The 19,717-nt window shown below is 40.6% G+C and overlaps 1 protein-coding gene across 1 annotated transcript; it reads right to left on the bottom strand.

Annotated features, from left to right (window-relative positions):
- Positions 1-801: 801 nt before the first annotated feature.
- Positions 802-19,432, bottom strand: st7l (suppression of tumorigenicity 7 like). The gene is made up of 16 exons (XM_022201271.2): positions 19,425-19,432; positions 18,292-18,530; positions 17,808-17,890; positions 16,769-16,928; positions 16,629-16,683; positions 15,128-15,243; positions 14,944-15,022; positions 14,197-14,285; positions 13,731-13,831; positions 13,461-13,575; positions 13,268-13,340; positions 13,060-13,162; positions 6,009-6,159; positions 5,442-5,534; positions 5,181-5,320; positions 802-2,813 (listed from the first exon to the last, which is right to left on the bottom strand). Exons 1-16 carry the CDS (start codon positions 19,430-19,432, stop codon positions 2,718-2,720), a joined length of 1,701 nt encoding a protein of 566 aa, XP_022056963.2. The 3' UTR covers positions 802-2,717.
- Between the last annotated feature and the right edge of the window lie 285 nt (positions 19,433-19,717).

Genomic DNA, 19,717 nt, shown 5'->3' with positions numbered 1-19,717 from the left:
TACAGGACAAAGTTTCCCAGTTATGTGGTCGCATCATACTATTATTTAAATTATATAACGCTATGTTTTACGCCACAATGACACAGTGGAGGTGACCCAGGAACAGCGGTAGCAGCAGAATGATCAACCCAGAGCCATGACTGCCCACCGGGAATTGTCCCGGTCCTCCCGATTAGCTACCCCGGGCCTGATCACAAATGTTTTTCATTTGATCAAAAAGACCGTGCTGGGATTAAATCAAACTGCTGCCGTATTACTCTTCTTGTCATTCTTATCCTCTATTTTCGTTCTCCCTTTTCCTGCTACCCTGACTTTGAAGCTCTCTGACGTGGAGGTCGGTGAGCAATTCAGGTTTCTACATGCGGCATGAAACCACGCTCTGGCACCGAGAGCAAACACTTGAGGTCCCGTCTACAGTCCTCAACAGCGATTTTCATTACTGCTGCTCACCACTTAATCATGAGAGCACGGAGTATGATTATGGCACTGAGAACACATAAAAGCGTCTGCTGATGGCAGCAGAGTGGTGTAATCATTACAATGAGCATGATGGCCCTTGGCTTTATATAGCAGGAGCAGGATGCCAGAGTGAGCAGTCTGTCTTTGAACAAGACACAAACTCTTGTCAATACAGATGTTAAAGGATGAGGGGAAATGACTTTCACTTTACCAAGGACAGCATATGCACCTCTCACTTTCGGATCTAAAAAGTTAGCTGTGACTACAGCTTGTTCAGTACAACTCGTTTATGAAGGAAAGCATCTCTAATACAACAAGAAAGAATCACACATGAAAAGAACCTGCACTGAATGAGTATTTTATTGTAAGTTTTGCTTTCAAACTCATCCAAGGGTAGTTACAATTGTTCACACGTTCTCCTGTCTTCAGCATGTACTTAAAACTCAGCTGCTTGGTACAGATATTTTATGTGAATTTAAATAGACGAATGCCACTGACCAGAGTGTGAAATTTAAGCAGAATCCTTGTAGTTTTGACCAGAATTAATACCAATATAATCTCAGATTAAAAAAAACACACTAAAACAGCATACGTTTATGTGCCATAAATCTAATCACTGGGAATAATTTGGTTACATCAATATTGTAGTTGCTGTAAATGCCAAATTGGTGTTCAGTAAGTGGTCATTTAGTAGTTGGTTGTACTAAAAAGGCACTTTATTATTATCACATTGTAGTCACATATGAAGCGGAGAGGTGTCAGTATGATGTCAGAGGCATGAGCTGCTGTAGCCACTGATAATGTAATAACTATCCGTCATAACTTAACAAATGGTTTCAAATGCCATAAAACCTGTCTGTGCAATAAACAGCTGGGATGATGGGTCATCACGATATTACTGTACAATACATTACTGATGTATTTTCAACATTTAACTTTGTTACATTCTTTGCAGTTTCACTGTGTTTGTGGTGTAGAATAATATATATAAATACTACATGAACAGGTTTTATTACAAAGCAAACCACACACGTGTTCCTGAAAGGCTGGTATCTGTCAGTTAGTATGGTATCTGTCAGTTAGTATGGTATCTGTCAGTTAGTACATCATACGGCAGGATTATCTTAGTCTAATGTATATTTGGGGGGCAAAATTATTTAGTACAATGTCTCTGTATTTCTTGATTACAGCTTAAAATGCTCCTAAAAGCGACCAATTAAATACGCTGTCAGTGCATTATGAGAGCTACAGAGGATCAATGCACACCAGTGAACTTTTAAACAACTCTAACACAGTACATTTAAAATGACTGCAACCATATGTATTCCAGATATTTGTTACATCGACTAAGCTGTATGATTCTCTTTTTTTTTTCTATACAGATGACCAAAACGGTGAAGTTATAGAATGTGCAGTGCAATCATCAGAAATGAGTGATGCCATGAGAGGCCGAACTGTGACCAGTGACGATCCCATTCACATTTTGATGTTGTGAGGGGCGCCGGTTGCCCCAGTGATATAGTGCCGAGGTGTCATGCCTTGGTAACAACTGTTGAACTGCAGAGGTGATGTATACACTGCAGCCACTCCAAGGCTGTAAATCACAGCTGTGTTTTTAGGAGGTCTCACAGACTTTTAGATCTGCCCCGCTGGATGTCTGTGAGGCACTGCGGGTTGATGTAGGACACACAGGTTCCCATCTCAAATGCCATATGGAATCTTTTTGATACACAAAAATAATTACACCGAGAAAAGAGAAGACTGTGATAAGCTGTATCCATAAACAGATATTCTGAGATAGAAATCCTTCACGTACACACACACTGGCAGAAACAAACTCATCTGTCTAGGCGGGAGAAGATAAAATCATGCAGCTTTCATGGTTTAATTCATTACTGTGAATAAACTGTCCAAATTTAGAGCCGGGCTTTGTGGGATGTTGAAAAATGTAGGATTTCCCCCAAGTTACAATCATAACGAGTGAGTGACCCTGTGAAATTGTTGCAAATGGTATTCGCCAAATGTGTTCTTGGAAAAACCGTCTGTTGGAACAGTGTGGGAGAGCATCTTAGGAGTGGTATTGCTGTGTTGATACAACCTCAGCCAACATAATCAGTAACAATGCAGCAAGTGGACAGTAATGCTGAAGACAGGAGAGCAAACACTTTTTGTCCGAGGGTTTGGAGTGGTACTGATGTATGCGTGTGTGCGTGTATGCATTGTGTGTGTGTGTGTGTGTGTGTGCGTGTGAGATGGGGTCAGATCCGAGTCAGCTGGTGCCAAAAACTGGACGGCATGAAGCTTTCCATCTTGTCTGCAAAGAAACCCAGGGGTGCAAAGAGTGTGCTGAAGAACTGCGAGGGCGAAAAAGCAGAATTAACCTTCAGTTAAATGTTAATGATTAAACTTCCATTTTAGATAATGTTCACTCTTTTATAAATCTATAAAACATCTCATCCACGGGGTACAAGGTGAAAAAAAATAGCCTTTTGCAGACAGTAAGAAACCAACAGAATTCAGCTCATTCCTTTAAAAATGTTCGGATAACATGCAAGGAAAAATAAAAGAACACCTAAATAATTCCACAAGCTTGACTTTTACGTGTTCATATTTCACTCCTTAGGGAAACAATGCCAGATGTGATTTTAGGAGTACTAAACTTGCTTAAGTTTAGTATTCAGTATGCATTTGAATTGCAGCTGGGATGTCACTAGTAGAAGTCATTTATACATGAAATCCCGAAGCTTCCTAAGACAAGAAGGCAACAAAGCAGCAGCAACCTGAAATTTCTTCAGAAAAATAAGTGAAATGTCAACAGCATTATGCCTCATTTTATCATTTACACATTACAACTGACACAGTTTGTCTACAAAGGCATAAAACTTTTAGTCACAGGCATCTGGAATTGAATGACATCGCATTTTACTGTATGTTCAAAACGACAAAAAAAGACAAAAAAACAACAAGAACAAGACAAAAAAATTACAAAAATGAGACACAAAATAACAAAAATGAGACAAGCGACATGAAACGAAACAAAAACGAGCTAAAAAAATCTGACAAAGAAGTTACAAAGTGACAACAGAATGCACAAATAACAAAAAATTACACAAAAAGACAAAAACGCTACATAAAACAACAAATCAAGCAGCACACAGAATTACTAAAATAAGACAAAAAACACAAGGGAGACAAAAAGGAAGCACCAAACGACAAAAACATGAGACGAACGATAAGTCAGACAAAACAAAAAACAAACAACAAAACCAAGACACAAAATGACAAAACATGAGACAAACAATACAAAATGACAAAATAAGAAACAAAACAACAAAACATGAGACTAATGACAAAAAACGACAAAAACAAGACAAAATATTACAAAAATGAGAAAAGAACAATGAGCAATCTAGTATTTTACTTTATGATCAAAACAACTTGTCATGGTCTAGAAATTATTTTAAATGTATCGTTTTACAAATGTACAATTTGCACTTAATGTCTTCAATGTAATTTTTACACTTTGTAAGGTTGTCCCAGGGGCCGGACTGGACTCTGACGGGCCGGATTTGGTCCTCGGGCCGCATTTTTGACACCCCTGATGTAAATGAACAGTAAACTAAATGCACACAATGCTTCAATGGAACTTGGCAGCCGTTGCACATCCAATTTAAACCCTTAGATGTTGTGTCAAATACTCTACGATTAAGATCTAGGCTATATAGTATATTACAGTATATTATGGTAAGCATGTGTACAATAAAAAAGCTCATGTTGATGATTTAGGTGAGCTAAGACATCCTCTAAAATATTACAATATGATTTCTTGTTGAAACTGCTTGAGGTGTGCTTGACACACCTGACAGTTTTATAGGCTCAGAAGTGGGTGTATCATCCTGGCCAGACAAAATCAAGCACTCTTTAATCCCATTTAATATATGAAACATATTCAACCTACTACGTATGTTTGCTATCCATAAATAATAGAAAGGCAGACTGCCACCACCACCACCACTGTCCTGCTTTCCTTTCACGAGCAGTGGATCCAGAGAAATCTGCTTTTCCTCACAAGGCAGCGAGGACCTCTGTGTTCCTCTCTCAATGCTTTTCATGCACTCTATCTGAACATTACATAAACCAGGCTTGCCGTGCCTGCTGTAAAAACCCAATCTGCGCCCAATCTTTCCCATAACAAAGGAAGAGCACTAGATGTTCTCTGTGGCCTTGATGTTGCTACAGTTCTATGAGTCTACGTAAAGACAGGCCCTAATAAACAGGCTGGCCATAAACAAAGGCTTAGTCAAAGTAATGAGTGTGCCAAACAGGCTGAAAACAGATAACACAACACTTCTATAATAAATAAACAGAAAAGGAAGCAGCGTGCACATTTATAGCCTCCAAATCTTTTAGGATGTGTGTTTGCTAAGGCGATAAGCTCGCATTGTTCAGATGTTCTCACTGATAGCTTAAGTTGGACTACAGCTTGTTTTGGTAAACACAGACTTTACAGGCCTTCAACTCCCATGAGCCTCCAGTGTTACTGACAGAGATGGAAGGCAGCAACAACACAGGGGTTGAAGGGTTCAGGCCACAAATAACATGCATTACAGATGAAACCGGAGTTGGAGTGGTGATGACAAGATGAAGAGAAACAGAAGATAAAGAGAAAAATGCATAAATTCAAATACCCAGCTAATGCACAGCACTGTGGCAGTACTTACTGCTTTGGCAAAGACACCCATGAGCTCAGGGAACTGATGTGTGAGCATGGCCAGCATGGCAGTGAAAGAGCAAAGGCCTGCTGTGAAGAGGATGAAGAAGGGAAGCTCTTTCTTTGGGTACACAGACACCTCATGGAAAGCTGGAGCAAGAAGGAGAAGGAAACAGTCAGAAAAAGAGAGCGCCATAACCAGTGCACATTTCAAAGCGAGGTCGTTTTTTTTGTTTGTTTTTTTAAAGAGGGTTAACGCTGTTTTACTTACAGGGAAGTAGTTCCCTATCTGCTGTTTCTGTGCATCCTGGGTAGGGATAAAACAGGTGACCCTTCTCCAGTGGGTAGGGAATTATTCGGAAGGCTGTAACGACAGACAAAGACGCCAAAGAGGAAACTGAATCAGAATGAATAACACGCCATAGACACTTAAAAAAGCAGAGACAATTTTTAGTAAATCTTCTAAGATACACAGAGTGACAAGATACGAACATTCTGATAAATATAACAATAACATTCTGCTTGTGGGGACTGATGAGCTCATTCTCTTATAATCACAAGTGGAGTATTTGTGGGTGTGCAGTGCATACGTGACCTATGATACAATAACTTAAAGAGAAAGAGCAGATTACAAGCAGCATGATTCCATTTGGAACTGACTCGGCTGTATTAAAGTAAAACTGTGGGTTGCAAACAGACACAAATTGAGGATTGTTAACTTTGAAAAGACTCAAAGAAAAGGTTTTTCAAAATTGATGCCACACATGAAAGAAAACAAAAAAGAACAACAAATAAAAAACCACACGTCATCTCAGGCGGTGGTAAAAGTGACACATACTGCCTTCCCAGGTGCAGTGTAGTAGGTTTAAGGCTCCTTCTGCTCTCTTCCAGTGCTGCAGGTGGAAGAAGGCGTACGCCACTGCCTCACTGTCACCCCTCTTCAAGATGTGCTCTGGAGGCAGGATCAGGCTCTTCATCTCTAATAAGTACTACAGACAGGAAGTGAAAGAAACAAAAGACTTCTGTTCAGTATCTGAGTCCTCACCGATCATTGCTCACTGGCCTGGAAGTTGTGATTGTTCTCGCCTCTTACTCTGGTCAGGTGCTCACAGAATGTGAAGTCAGACTAATGCAGTGTAAACTCATATGTTGCAGGTCATCCCATTGTCTGACAGTCAAAAAGTAAAACACACCAAGGAATGCTAATGCTTTTCTCAGATATATGTCGAACCAAACCACCAGCGAAAACCTCTGTGAATATTTACATTCTTACATTTGACAGGTGGTGAGAAAGTGAATTCAGATGGGATGTTGCTTTGTTTGTGCTCATTTAGAAGCACATAACGGTTTGTCGAGTCTAAGCTGTGCTAATGTGGGTTTGAGTTTAAAAAGACTCTGCCCCTTGTGGCCCACAATCGCTTCGTGCAGCTTTAATGGTTTCATTCACGTTATCTCCTTGCTTCTCAGTCGGTTCTTTTCTTACTCTTTCCTATTGTGCAATTCCCCCTGGCTAACTCCCTGCAGAGAGAAAACATATTTTCTTCATGTGAGGTATTTGTTGAGAGCCGTATTTTGCAATTGTTCAAGGTGGGAGGGAAAAGCTTCCCAGAGCTGTGTGTGTGTGTGTGTGTGTGTGTGTATGTGTATGTATGTGTGTTATTGTTACAGTACATTCATTCCATGAATGTGTAACACCCCCCCCACCCCGTCTCTCCCTGCCTACTGTGTAAGTTTGTCCCAGTGAGTCAGTCGGTTCTCAGCGCTGACAAAAACCCGCAGTCCAGAGTTTCACCCTATAGAGCAGGCAGCCTTTTTGAAAGAACACAGAACAAGCTTTTAGCGATAACATACTGAGTACTGCCTTTTTGCATTAAATATTAAATAAGGTCAAGCTTCGTCAGCCAAGAAGATGCATTCGGACTCTGATAAACCTGCCACTCCATGTAATTTATCTCTGTGGTGCCCAGTGTGGCAGGAGTCTGTGTTAAACAAAACCCATGTGCGAGGCTGGGGCCCCCTGGGCTGTATTCCCAGGCGGCCAGCTTCATAGCGTTCTGGATCTCAGACTGACACTTTGGGAAGGTTACCCCACAGTTAATCCTGTCTAATCCCCTCCATGGTCACAGGCTCAGCCAGGCAGCCATCCATCCATCTATCCAGCCAGCCGGACCCTGCTGCTTCACCCATCTCCCCCTGCCTTAGCCCCCCATGTCTCCGCCCTTGCCCCCATGTTCACAGAGCGCCCAGGCTCTCTAACCTGGCTCATCCTCGTTCTTCTCCAACCCGTCTTTGCATGCCTTTAGCTTGTTAGACCAAAGGACTGGTGTTTACTGACATTTTTCCCACTGTTACATAAACAAACTCACTTTGCTACAAATCTATAATTAGCCTTTTCTTCCTCTCTCTTCATTTCCTTATACTGTTGGACACTTAATGCAATATATTCTAATACACTCACCCCACTCAAGATCACTCAGCGTCCTCTGCTTATCGTCGTGCTCCAGCCATTATCAATGGGCATGTGTTGCTGATACAAATCTGTGCAGAGTTTGCAGCTTCACACCTGTCCTTCATCACATCTTGAACCTCTCGCGTTTATGACTAAAAGCTCAATACAGCACGCAACCACCATGAAAACCAGTCGATCTCTATCAACCCCACTCAACCAGTCTTGTAGCTTTTCCTCTTTCCATTCTAACTTCCTCTGTTGTCAGCAAGAACAGGCAACTACAACTTTGCCCGCCTCACTTATATAGTTACATTTACTTAAAACAAAATGTCATCTGTTTGAGAAAGGCACTCTGAGGAACTCTTACTTGTTGTTTTGTAGGAGTGTCTAGCTATTTTAGAAACATCTGTAAATATTTTACACTTCTCCACATATTTGTACCTCGACAATCTGTTCCTGATAATGAGTGGACAGTGTACGGAACAAAGCGTAGGTCTCTGTGTTTTAAGATTAACCATTTAGAGAGGCTGGCTGCTCAGCTGTCCTTCCTCGCATGCCACAGCATTAGACCTGCTGACACCTCAGTCGCTACCCCCCCACCTCCCTGTTCTGCGGTCTTCTTCTCCACTCCCTGTCGCCTCTTTGATGAAGGGATTGAGTTTCATGTGTTCTCCTTTTATCCCTGGGCACTCATAAGCCCGGAGCATAACTCATAAGCTCCCTCCTGAGTCTAATCTGCGGCACTTGGCCTCTCACAATGGGACACAGAGGCAACAATGACATCAGCCTTGTAGTTGCCGTATAATTGTTGAGCAAACGCGTGTAGTGCAAGAACATAAACAAAAACAGGTGTTGGATTTAGAAACACAAAGAATAAATGAGAATTTCAATAAATGGTGAACACTTCGAGCTACTCCATCTTCTACAACGGGACATGGAAATAGCAGAAATACACAATATCCAACACAAAGTGAGCAAATCCTAAACTACGGTGCAATTCCTGTAACTACCCCCTCTTTGTTGTCTGAATCAAACCTCATCTATCTTAATTCCGAACAAACCCAAGACTGCTTCTCTGTCTCAATTTACAAACCAAATAGCCAATTTCAGAGGTACGCTAAGAAAAACTCTGCATTTCTGAGCCTTGACAGGCAATCTAGATGAGAGAATGTCAACCAGAATGGGGTGAGATAAGAAACTGCCGTCCAAAGTGGAGCAAACTAGCAAGGTAAATGGGATCGGGTCGCCCTGGCTGCTTCAAAATGAACGCGTATGAACCAAAATGGTTGTAAATGTAAATGTAAAGCAGATTTAGGCAGCAGGAACACTTGATCAGCTATCCCAGCATCTGGGAAACTGTCAGTTTCTTAACCACGGGCTGGTAGAGAGGCTAATTGGAATGGACAGACAGATGGAGAAATGGGTGTAGGATAAATGGAGGAGGACAAGAAGATGAGGATGAGAGGAAAATAGACGGGAGCAAAGGAGAAGAGGAGGAAATTAGAGGCAAGATGGAGAGCTGGTGAGGAAAAGGGAAAGGGGTGGTGTGGGAGGACGGTGTGCACTAAAACAGCTGTGTGTGTGTGTGTGTGTAGGCTTCGTGTGTGTGTATAGCCTCTTGAGCAGTTTGAATGAACTCATGTGATGTAGCCTAGCATGATATTCATATATAATCTGCTTGGCATGCTTGATAACACACCCAGCACTTAATGCACCAGTTAATGCTCGGCCTAACAATGTTCCCTCAGTACTCCACCTTTTCAAGGGTCCCACAGGCTATTAAGGTTGTTTTTATTAACCGTGCTCTAGGGAAGTATGTCGGTAGTCTTTTCACCATTTTGGTCCAGACAGAAATGAGCCGACTGTTGTGAAATGAAATTTGGTGCAGATATGTATGGTATAGAGAAGATAAATCCTGCATTTGATGGTTCTCTGCCTTCATGTAGCACCTATAGCAGGGCAGGAGTTTCATTTATACTGACAAGTATCTCAAATATCTAGTGGATTTTGGCACTGATCAACTTTTCCTCTAGCGTCACTAGCAAGTTGACATTTGTGGTATAAAGAGAAATACTACACCCCAAAAACTACATATTGCCATGCAATTTAGCACAGACTTTCTTGCCTCCCTCAGGGTAAATTATAATAATCGTGGTGATTTCTTAACTTTTCATCTAGCACCACCATCAGGGTAAAATTATATTTTTCTCAATCCTTTGACTTGGCAAAAATGAATGCTATTCCTGTCAGCTGCATGTTTTTTGCTTTTTTTTACATGGTAGCATTGTAATCACAAGCAGATTAAAATGACATCCTCACAGAGTCATTAGCATACTTCTAAACTTCTACTTGTGCGTCTTTGCTTGGGGTTAGAAGACATCCCATTCACACTCAGTTGCACATGTTCACACCTGGAAGCTGTCCTGTAGAAACACTGTCTGATCTGCTGAGCAGTTCCACTTCAGCAGTTGGGGGATTATGTTGTTGCTTAAGGGTACCTCAGTGCCGGTAATGAGGAAGAACAAGCGCTGCAGCTTCACTTATCCCTATCTAGATCTAACCTGCAGCAATAAAGTTGAAACGGGCAACTTTTCCTTTTATAAGCCCGTCTCTGTTAAGTTTGGGCCACGAGTGCCGACTGGTAAATTGATGATTGTGAAAATAAGAAAAATGCACTTTTTAAGTAGCCAAAGCTCTCTACTCTGCTTGCCTCAGGTCAGTTCAACAGTAATATTTGCTATAGATTCTTTACAGTAACACAAACACCCACAGGTTCTGCTATTAAGTCACTTTTGATGCATCTTCTGAGGTTCTTTCATCATTAATTCCCATTCTACAAGGAAATTACACTTGTCAAATAAACCGCCTTAAAACCAATTAGTGTAAAAATAAAGATTTTTTTTCATCTGTTCTGTACTTCCAAAGATCCATATTCCTAGTCTGTGCCCCAATGTTCATCTAAAACTAATATGATGCTTCAGCAGGATGAGCAAGTCATATTAAGGGGATATTTTCCAAATGTACAGCCTATTCTCTTTGTGTATTCTTGGGCAGTTTTTTCTTCTTTTCGAGACAAACAGTTACAAAAACAGCAAATTAAGCCCAAATTATTTACCAGAAAAAGATGTAATGCCACTTATCCGCGTATAGAAGCATCGCGTTAGCTTTATGAAAACTGTGAAACACATTTTAACACAGAACAATATGTTTCTCTAACACTGTTGAAGCTGAAAGTTGATCGTGAAAAGATTATTCAAGGGTCAGTATAAAAACGGGATGAATTATTACAGCTATTGAAATCAGTTTCAGTATTCAAGCTGGCTGTGATTTTTAGAGGCCTTCTTTGAAACATTATTTCAATTTTTAATTAGTTGGTGGAAACTTTTTGGTGTGATCTTTCCACAGCACACACTAGTCTCTCCACTACTGAAGAAATTATGAGTCAGATCTACACATTAGACAGAGTATTGGTGCAAAATCCCTACGCTTTGAATCTGCTTTTTGGGACAACGGGCCAACCCAGCTAAAAAGGCCAGTGTCACAGGTGCAGTCATCATTCAGACAAGCCAGACAACACAAAGCAACACCCCCTCCTTCCCCGCTGCATTTTCATACCCAGCGCTCTGCTATGAGAGCACTGGGTACGTACCAGATTCCAGAGTCAAACGGTGAAAGACGAGCCCTCCAATAATCCTCCATGAAAGGTGTGTTAAAATTTCATAATGTCATTTAGCTATTCACCTAAATTCAAAGAAGTCATTTGGACAGAGTTGGCAGTGGTGGTCACATTCAGACTGTCTGCTTGGCTCAAACTGGGGATGAGAAGGGATAAGGGAACATGAGAGGATAAGAAACAGGATGAGGGTACGCGATGAGAGGAGAGAGGACGGCTGCCTCTGGGCAGGATGAGAAGGGAGGAGTTGGAAAGACACTGAAGATGAGGGCCCTCACTTTAAAGTCAAAGGCTGGATCAAAGTGCTGGCTGACGTCTCCCACCTCCACGCATACAAACACACCGATTCTCTTTCTCTCTCTCTCCCTCTCAGAAAAGGAGTCTGTGAAATGAAACAACACCACAGTACAAAGGCTAAACTGGGACAGAACTCTGCTGCAACTGGTTGTGCGTAAATCTGTGTGTGCATGTGTGACATCTAATCCTGTGGGAACTGATGTGAAAGGAAGGACAGATATCCAGCCGTGTTCTCCCTGGTTCAGCTCGACGTTGGGCTGCACTGACGTTACTAATCAGTACTCTGACCAATCTGCAATATTAACACATTGTTCATTTTTCTGAGGGTTCAAAATTTAGGTTTAATTAGAGGTATAATTATAAAAATACTATGAAGTCTCATAACAATAGACAACTGAGGGGTGTAAATCTGCCTATCAAATGTACACTACCGTTGAAAAGTTTAGGGTGACCCAGGAATCACACTATTATTCATGTGCTAACATAACTGCACAAGGGTTTTCTAATCATCAGTTAGCCTTTCAACACCATTAGCTAACACAATGTAGCATTAGAACACAGGAGTGATGGTTGCTGGAAATGTTCCTCTGCACTCCTATGCAGATATTCCTTTATTAATCAGCTGTTTCCAGCTAGAAACGGCTGATTATTAAAGGATTTTTGTCTCTCTGATTTAGTCATTTACCACATCAAAAATGTCTGGACTCTATTTCTGATTAATTTAATGTTATCATCATTGAAAAAAATGCTTTTCTTTCAAAAACAAGGACATTTTTAAGTGACCCAAACTTTTGAATGGTGGTGTGTCACACTTCAAATAACTATGGTAATAAAATACAGAAATATCAGTCTGATATTAACATATCCAAGATGATGCATATAGAGAGAGAATTGCAAAAGCAGAAACAAGGCCCAATAAACAACTGACATCAAATGTGAGATAACGACACTATTTGTGTAGAGACCCACACTGACATCTCCTGGTGAGCCAGCAGCACGTCTGGAATGAATGTTGCTCTAGTTGCACCACCTGTTAGAGCCAACATAACCTGTCTTTGATTTGTCACACTGATTACACATACAGTCTGTCTGCTTTGCCTGTTTGCTCTGCAGGAGAACTTTACACATGTGACTGACACATGACAGCCAAAAACACAATGTGATAAAAACTAAAACTGAAAAAAATCTGTTCAAATCTTGATGATTGTGGAAAGAAATTGTGAGCTGTGTGTGGAGATGGAAAGAAATGCATATGTTAGATGGCAGACAGTGTAAGGATTATTCATCTACTAATAATTCAAGTAGAAATTTAGCACTGATGCTCATTTTGATACCAAATGTGAGAGACGGATGACTGACTGACTCACTGACAACGCGAGCCACGCTTAGGCTATTTTTCATTCATAGGCCAACACCCCATGATAAAGTGATCAACAGGTTTCAAAGGCCCACATGTGCTGTCAGACTAACCTTTGGCACATGTGGATTGAACTCCACGGCTCTGTGTATGGCCTCCACTGCATTCATTTCTGCTGTGCTTAACCCTCGCCTGGACGCCGCTTCTGGAGAGAACCTGAGACAACAGACCTCTGATGAAACGCTGCTGCAGGTTAAATCTTCAGGAGCCACACATAGTAAATGATATGTGAGCCTCGTGCACAATTCAAAGAAAACATACTTATCTGAAACGGCCCGTGCTTTCAACAGTGCAGATGTATAGCATATAGTGGCTGATTTTGGCAAGCTGATGTCTAAAAATTCAGTCAGAAAATGTGGCTTAAGTCAGGGATTTTTGTGTAAATCCAAAAACAGCTAAGTGATGTGTATAAATTCATGCAATGGCTAAGAATGCTTGTTGTGCTTAGTCTCACCATCATATTTTGCAAGGACTGCTTGGACATCAGCATATGCCTGAAGCTCCAGAAGTGCCTCCAGGAGGTTTTCGTGTATATTTAACATTCCCAACAGAGGGAACTCCTTCATTAACTGTAAAGAGATAAAACACACTGCACTGTCCATTGTGTGAGATGCAGTCAACATATCGCTTCAGGGCGTAGACGCCTGAGCAATTTGACAGACTCCACACTCTGGCAGCGTACATTATAGATTAATACTTCGATAGAGGCTGGAAGAAAACTTACATCTCTCATCATTTTTACTGCTTCTTTGATGCGCCCCAGCTTGCGTGCACACATTGCCAGTCTGCGTTTAATGTACACCAGTAAGTTTATATCTTTTCCAGCTGTAGATCACAAAGAGAAAAATGTGTGGTAATTAAAAAAACAATTACCAGTCTAGAGAAATGTGAAAAATTAAGAACATGATTACGATTATAATTTGGCCTCAGACCTAAATAAATGCTCTTGTGCAGAGGAAAAGCACCGTTGTCAAACTGTACTTGAGACTACATCCATCATCACAGGTGGGCAGAGACAGATATGCTCTGTTGTACCCACCTGTGATGTGGTGTTGTACAATAGTGCATAGTAAAGGGGAGGAGCAGCAAGTGCAGCATTAATAAACTGGGTAGAAGCATCTTTACCTAGTCAGCTATCTTAGTGCTACCACACAATCGAGTACTTAATTAGCCTTCAAGCCCATCCTTACCAATACTTAATGCTTTTTTGAAGAGGCGTTCAGCTTCTGTGATAGTGGTGGCTTCTTCTTCTGCTAGAAGAACATAAGCTGCTGCACATCTACACACACACACAAAAAAAAGAAAATCAAATGGTGAGATTTACAGCAGTCCATTCTCGTTAAGTTTTCCTTTGTGGTGCATGAAAAGACAATATTTGTGTTTGCATGCACATCAAAAATTAAAACATAATATAACCAAGGCAATGACTTGAGTAAGACATTGCCCATAAAAAGGCTATAATATGATTATATGAACGCATTTATAATTTATTATTTTACTCACACTGCATTTACAACTTGGCTGTTCGCTCTCAAGTGCACATTTCAGGACTTGGGTATTAAAAGCAGTATAAAGGGTACGGGCAAATACCAACCTATCCAATATCCTGGCCACTCTAGCGTACTGTCTTCTCAAATATTAATAGAAGTATCGGCAAAAAAATAAAAAGTATGGATCCGACTCTGAACAAATGTCTTCGAAAACTGCTGCTTATATTCGTTTTAGAGCTGCAGCAACATCCTCAAAGATATATGAGCACATTTCTACTGATTTACTCACACCTCATATAATTTACTTTTTCACACTATATACTGATGACTGTAATGGTAATACAAGGTCGTATCTTTGCAGTCTAGCACCGATGCATTTATATAAAGATGCAGTTTTCACTTTCAGTAACTGAGTGTATGGAGATGATATGTACTAGTAGAACTTACTCGTGGTTCATTTCTATGGCCTGGTAAGCTGCTCTGATCCGGGCTTGAGGATTTCTTTCTCTCCAGGCCTTCTGCATCACTGTAAGAAGATGATGCGCTCAAGCTTAATATAGATGCAGCCATACAACCCTGATATATGACATTGCAGCACTCCACAATTCCACAATAAATCATTACAACTCACCAGCATCCTCTGGCCTTAACTGCTGAGTGTCTCCGGTGAAGAAGGTCTGATGATCTTGAGCAGACAGGTTCATGTCATAGTACGTTAGGGGTTCCTTCCCAGTCACCCAGGTGTACCTTTAGTACACAGGGAAAAATAAACATCATGTTTGTGAATAAAAAGCGCAGTAAGGCATTCTATTGCACTTTCTGTCAGATTCCCTAAATATCAGCTCTTAGTCCACTAGCTGTCCATTCGTGTGTGGTGAAAAAATCTGGTGTTTGTACCCGGCTCTAGGTCTGGAAATGGGGAAAAAATCAAACTTGTTCAGACTGATCCACATAACACTATTCCACCAACAACGGGAGGCGTTAGGCCTGGACTGTGTGTAGAGGACAGCTCTGTGAATCTCTGCACATATTCTGGAATAAAGATGTTTAAAACACAGGTTTGTTTTTTTGCTCTGCCAAGGAACGCTGCGGAGTTATGTGACGATCTGTGTACGTTTGCCTGTTTAGCTGTGTGCAGCATCACTCAGAAACGGAAAAATGGATTTGGATGAAATTGTCAAGGAAGGTCAGAAATGTTACAAGGACCACCTCATGAGATTTTGACAGTGATGCGGATTATAGTCTGGATCCATGGATTTGTTAAAGATTTCTGTGTCATTGCGAGATAGCGGCACGGCGTCATCGTAACTATGTCAACAAGTGAACACTATAACAGCCGATTGCGATCCGACTACAAATCGACCGCTGCAGACTTATCAGGACTTATCCATCGAAAATGATACAACGACTGAGCAGTCTTAGCGGAGTACTGCGCTCTTCTTTCTGAGTGCTTTTCTTGGGTTTTTTTGCACCAGTGGATGAGTTTTTTACTGCAACAGCTTGTAGAGTAGGTGTGAGAGACGGCAGCAAAAGCTCCTCTCCTCTCTGTTTTTGAAGGGGAATGTCGAGCAAAAAAACAGTTTCAGCAACACCAGGCTTTGCTCCTTCACCCGCGGACACAGAATGAGAAGCTTGTGCATCAGTGGCAACCAGAGTTGGGAATAACTCCGGCTCCACCACTGAAAAGATGATCTCTGCAGCTCTGTGGTTCTCCCGGCCAATAAAAAGAATCCAGACTAATTTTTAGGATTTTTTTCTGCATCCATAATATTATTATGCTTGTTTGGTTTCAGCTATGAAAAAAGGACACCCACATCCATGCCGCATGAGGTTGAAAGGATTTTACTTTGGTCAGCTGACTTAGTTGCAATTCATGTCCATGTGTTTGGTGGGAAAAGCTTCTGAAGGAGCCCAGAAGGAGGAGGGTGTGTTTGTTTGGCTGCTCAAATATCGACAAACTTTCTCACCTACTGCTTACTAAACCTTTAATTTTCTTACTCCAAAAGCACAGGAAGTTTAAGAAGATCTACATTTTTATGAACAGTTTCACATCAAGAGTCACCATTAATAACACTTTCGATGCATTCATAGCAGCTGAATATGTGAATCAGCCCTCTGACACCCACACATACCTGTTATATTCTGCTCCTCTGAAAAGATTCAAAGGGTTCCTCCAGACCTTACATTCTAAAAAAAAGGATTGCACTGCTGTTAGTGCTGATTTTGTTATGAATAGCACTGCTCTCACAGTTTTTACTGCACACATATTTACCTGAGACACTGGGTCTGGGCTCTGCCTCTCCATTAACTGATGAGAACAGACCAGTTGTGGAGCTGCTCTCTACTCCACCCAGCAGAGGACGCAGGTGGCTCACCGACACTTGTTCAATGAACGAGGTCCCATATTTCCGAAAATACCACCATTCAAATATCTGCGGTGACAACACACATGATGTTTTTCAAAAAGAATATGATGAGAAACACTGCAACTAATATTATCACATCAATCAACCCGTGGTTCCTCGATTTTTTTTTTGTTATTTCTTTGGTTGCCCCTCATTAAAAGGATAAAAAAATGTATTTAACTTATGCATTTTAAACTCTGCCCAAATTGCCATAAAACACAAGAGTCTCCATCACAATAATGACAAGGAACTCAACAGGAAGATAAGTTGACATTTTTCTGATGAGCACCATAATTTTCTTTTCCTCTCTGGCAAAAATCTGTCCATCCTGTACCCACCACATGTCATCTTTGTATCTGAAATAATTTCAAAACATAACTTTCAACAGCCTTGCTAGCTAGAGAGTACTCCTATTTGATTAGGTTGCCCAAATTTCTCCAAATGAAGCTCATTCCACTTGCTCTACGAAACCAAGAATAGCTTTAAATGACAGATAAGAACATGACAATGATGGAGTCTACCTGTGGATTAGACAGACCATCCAACTCAAGCAAAATAGTAAGGGATTTTAGATTTGTAATAAACCTCACTGCTTGGTGGAGGCTGTATCTAATGTATGTGAACACTGAGAGGAGGCATGTACGGATATGACATCAACATAATCCAGCACAGGCATAAACGTGGTGGCAGCAAGCCTAATTCAAGCCTTAAGAGACTTAATTCTGATTAAATAACAACCAATTTCAATTGTTTTTTAAAAATCATTTGCTAGGTATGACTTGATTGTGCATCAGCAAACACTGTCGTCAGGCTTTGACATAATTCAAAAGAGGCTAGCACAGTACTGAATACCAGTTGCACCTAAGAAAGCAGAAATATTGAAATATTACTGAAGTGATAACTCACAAGGATGAGTCCAGAGATGAGAGAGGAGGTTCCAGTTAAAGCAACATAGAACTTGGGAGTCAGTGTGTTCAAAAACACTGAGGCTGGAAGATAAGGGAGAGACAGTTAGATTAGTCTGCTGTGACCATGCAGTAACTGCTGTAGCACCAACAGAAACAACACCGGTCGTGGTGGGTTTTCTATACGAGGTGACAGTTGGATGCTCAGAGTATGTCACATATTAAGCTCGCAGTAGCAAACTTGTTAACAGAATTAAACTACTGAATACTGACTGTATACAGTGTACGATACGGTGAGAGCAAAGTCCAGCTAGTGTCTGCCCATATGTATCGAAACACTCGACTTAAACACAACCAGAAAGCGGTCTGTGTTTGTGTGTCAGTCACTCGGACAGCGAGCTGTCAAACCAACAGCTCCCGGTGCTGCCAGCTAAAGACAGATACCGAAGGCTAACAATAGCTAGCTAGCAGCTGCTTTAATTCACCTGAGGTAAGAGTTTCCTGCAGTTTCAGCGGACTCCACAGGACGTAAATCATAATCAGCACCATGCCGAACCAGATGAAGCACACGTATGTCCATGACCAAGACAGCCAAGACTTCAGTTTCTCTGTAAATCCGAGAGATTGGGGATTACTGCCAGTGGTGTCCTCCATGTTTCTCCGGATGTCTGTAAACAGAGGAGTCACGTGACCACGGAGCCATAGGACCGCTATTTTGAAATCCCTGTAAATAAAAAAAGTATCTCCGGAGGCTACAGAAAAAATATCACACGTACATATCGATATACGAATCAAATTTGTGTTCTCCTCATCTAAATAAAATCAAATTTGAACGCTAAAATATTATATTTTGTTACATGGATGCTGAAATTTATGTTCAACTCAAATCTAAGACGTTTGAACTAAAATGATAAAACCACAAACTGATGAATTAAACTAGAAAAATGAGGCTCCAGCTAACAAATATCAATATTTATTATAAATTATTATTTTGATTGATCAAATAATGATTTATTTTGTCAAATCTGAAGAAAACTGAAAATGTGCATCACATATTTTTTATTAAAATCCTAAAGGTCATGTCTTTAATTTGCTTGTTTTGAGTGAACAACAGCTTAAACCTTTAAAATATATTACATATTTAATTATGTAAGACAAAAATGCTACAAAAATTAACATAAATAGCATTGACAGACATATTTAAGTGTCTTTCTTTCTACCAGACCTTAACAAGGTTAAGGTTTTTTGATGATGCAGCGCTCACATAACAATCTTTAACAGAGAGTTTGGTGAATTGCGAAGTAGACAAGAAAATAAACCTTAAATATACGAAATATACTTTTATTACACAGTGATTGCTGTGTGAAAGCTGCATTTGTCTCTCCTCAAAGCAAACAAAAGCGCAATGGATGTGAGTTTCAAGCACTTAAGGATATTCGCTAACATTAATTATTTCAGCCATAAATGTTGAAAAACTGCAGTCAAGATCTTTTTTTCTCTCTCTCTGCAACCTGCATTTCTATTTGTAACCAGTAAGTGGAGTCATTACACCACAAAACTAATCATTTCTCTTTCCGTCTACTGACTGCAGGTGGAGACAATGTTCTCTTTTGTTTACTTCCTCATAGTCTCTGATTTCATTACAATATTTTCGAAATTCATGTTTTCAGACATGCAAGCGTGCTCTTTCATCTCTTAAACCTCATACATTCTGTAAAGTGGTTGCATAATCATTTTTTGCAGGCTTTATCTGTAGAAGAGAGTCGGTGTCAAATAGTATTGTGTTGTTCAAATTGCCTATCAGTGTCAAGTCGGTGTTCTCTTCCAACGATTTACATACCCTAAGATGTATACACAGAAAGATTCCTATGGCGGAAGTATATTTTTGGATGCGTAGCTCTTGCAGCGCTT

This window comes from Acanthochromis polyacanthus, chromosome 5 (assembly GCF_021347895.1).
Source record: "Acanthochromis polyacanthus isolate Apoly-LR-REF ecotype Palm Island chromosome 5, KAUST_Apoly_ChrSc, whole genome shotgun sequence".
NCBI classification, from domain to species: domain Eukaryota; kingdom Metazoa; phylum Chordata; class Actinopteri; family Pomacentridae; genus Acanthochromis; species Acanthochromis polyacanthus.
The sequence above is the reverse complement of the archived record's forward strand: the minus strand, read 5'-3'. Positions and strand labels throughout refer to the sequence as shown.

What these genes read in the sequence shown, in the direction of transcription:
- st7l (XM_022201271.2), bottom strand. An exon ending in TCATCTCTGGACTCATCCTT is followed by an intron (nt 16,929 to 17,807) that starts GTGAGTTATCAC and finishes TTGTCACCGCAG; the next exon opens with ATATTTGAATGGTGGTATTT. An exon ending in AGATAGGGAACTACTTCCCT is followed by an intron (nt 5,321 to 5,441) that starts GTAAGTAAAACA and finishes TTCTTGCTCCAG; the next exon opens with CTTTCCATGAGGTGTCTGTG.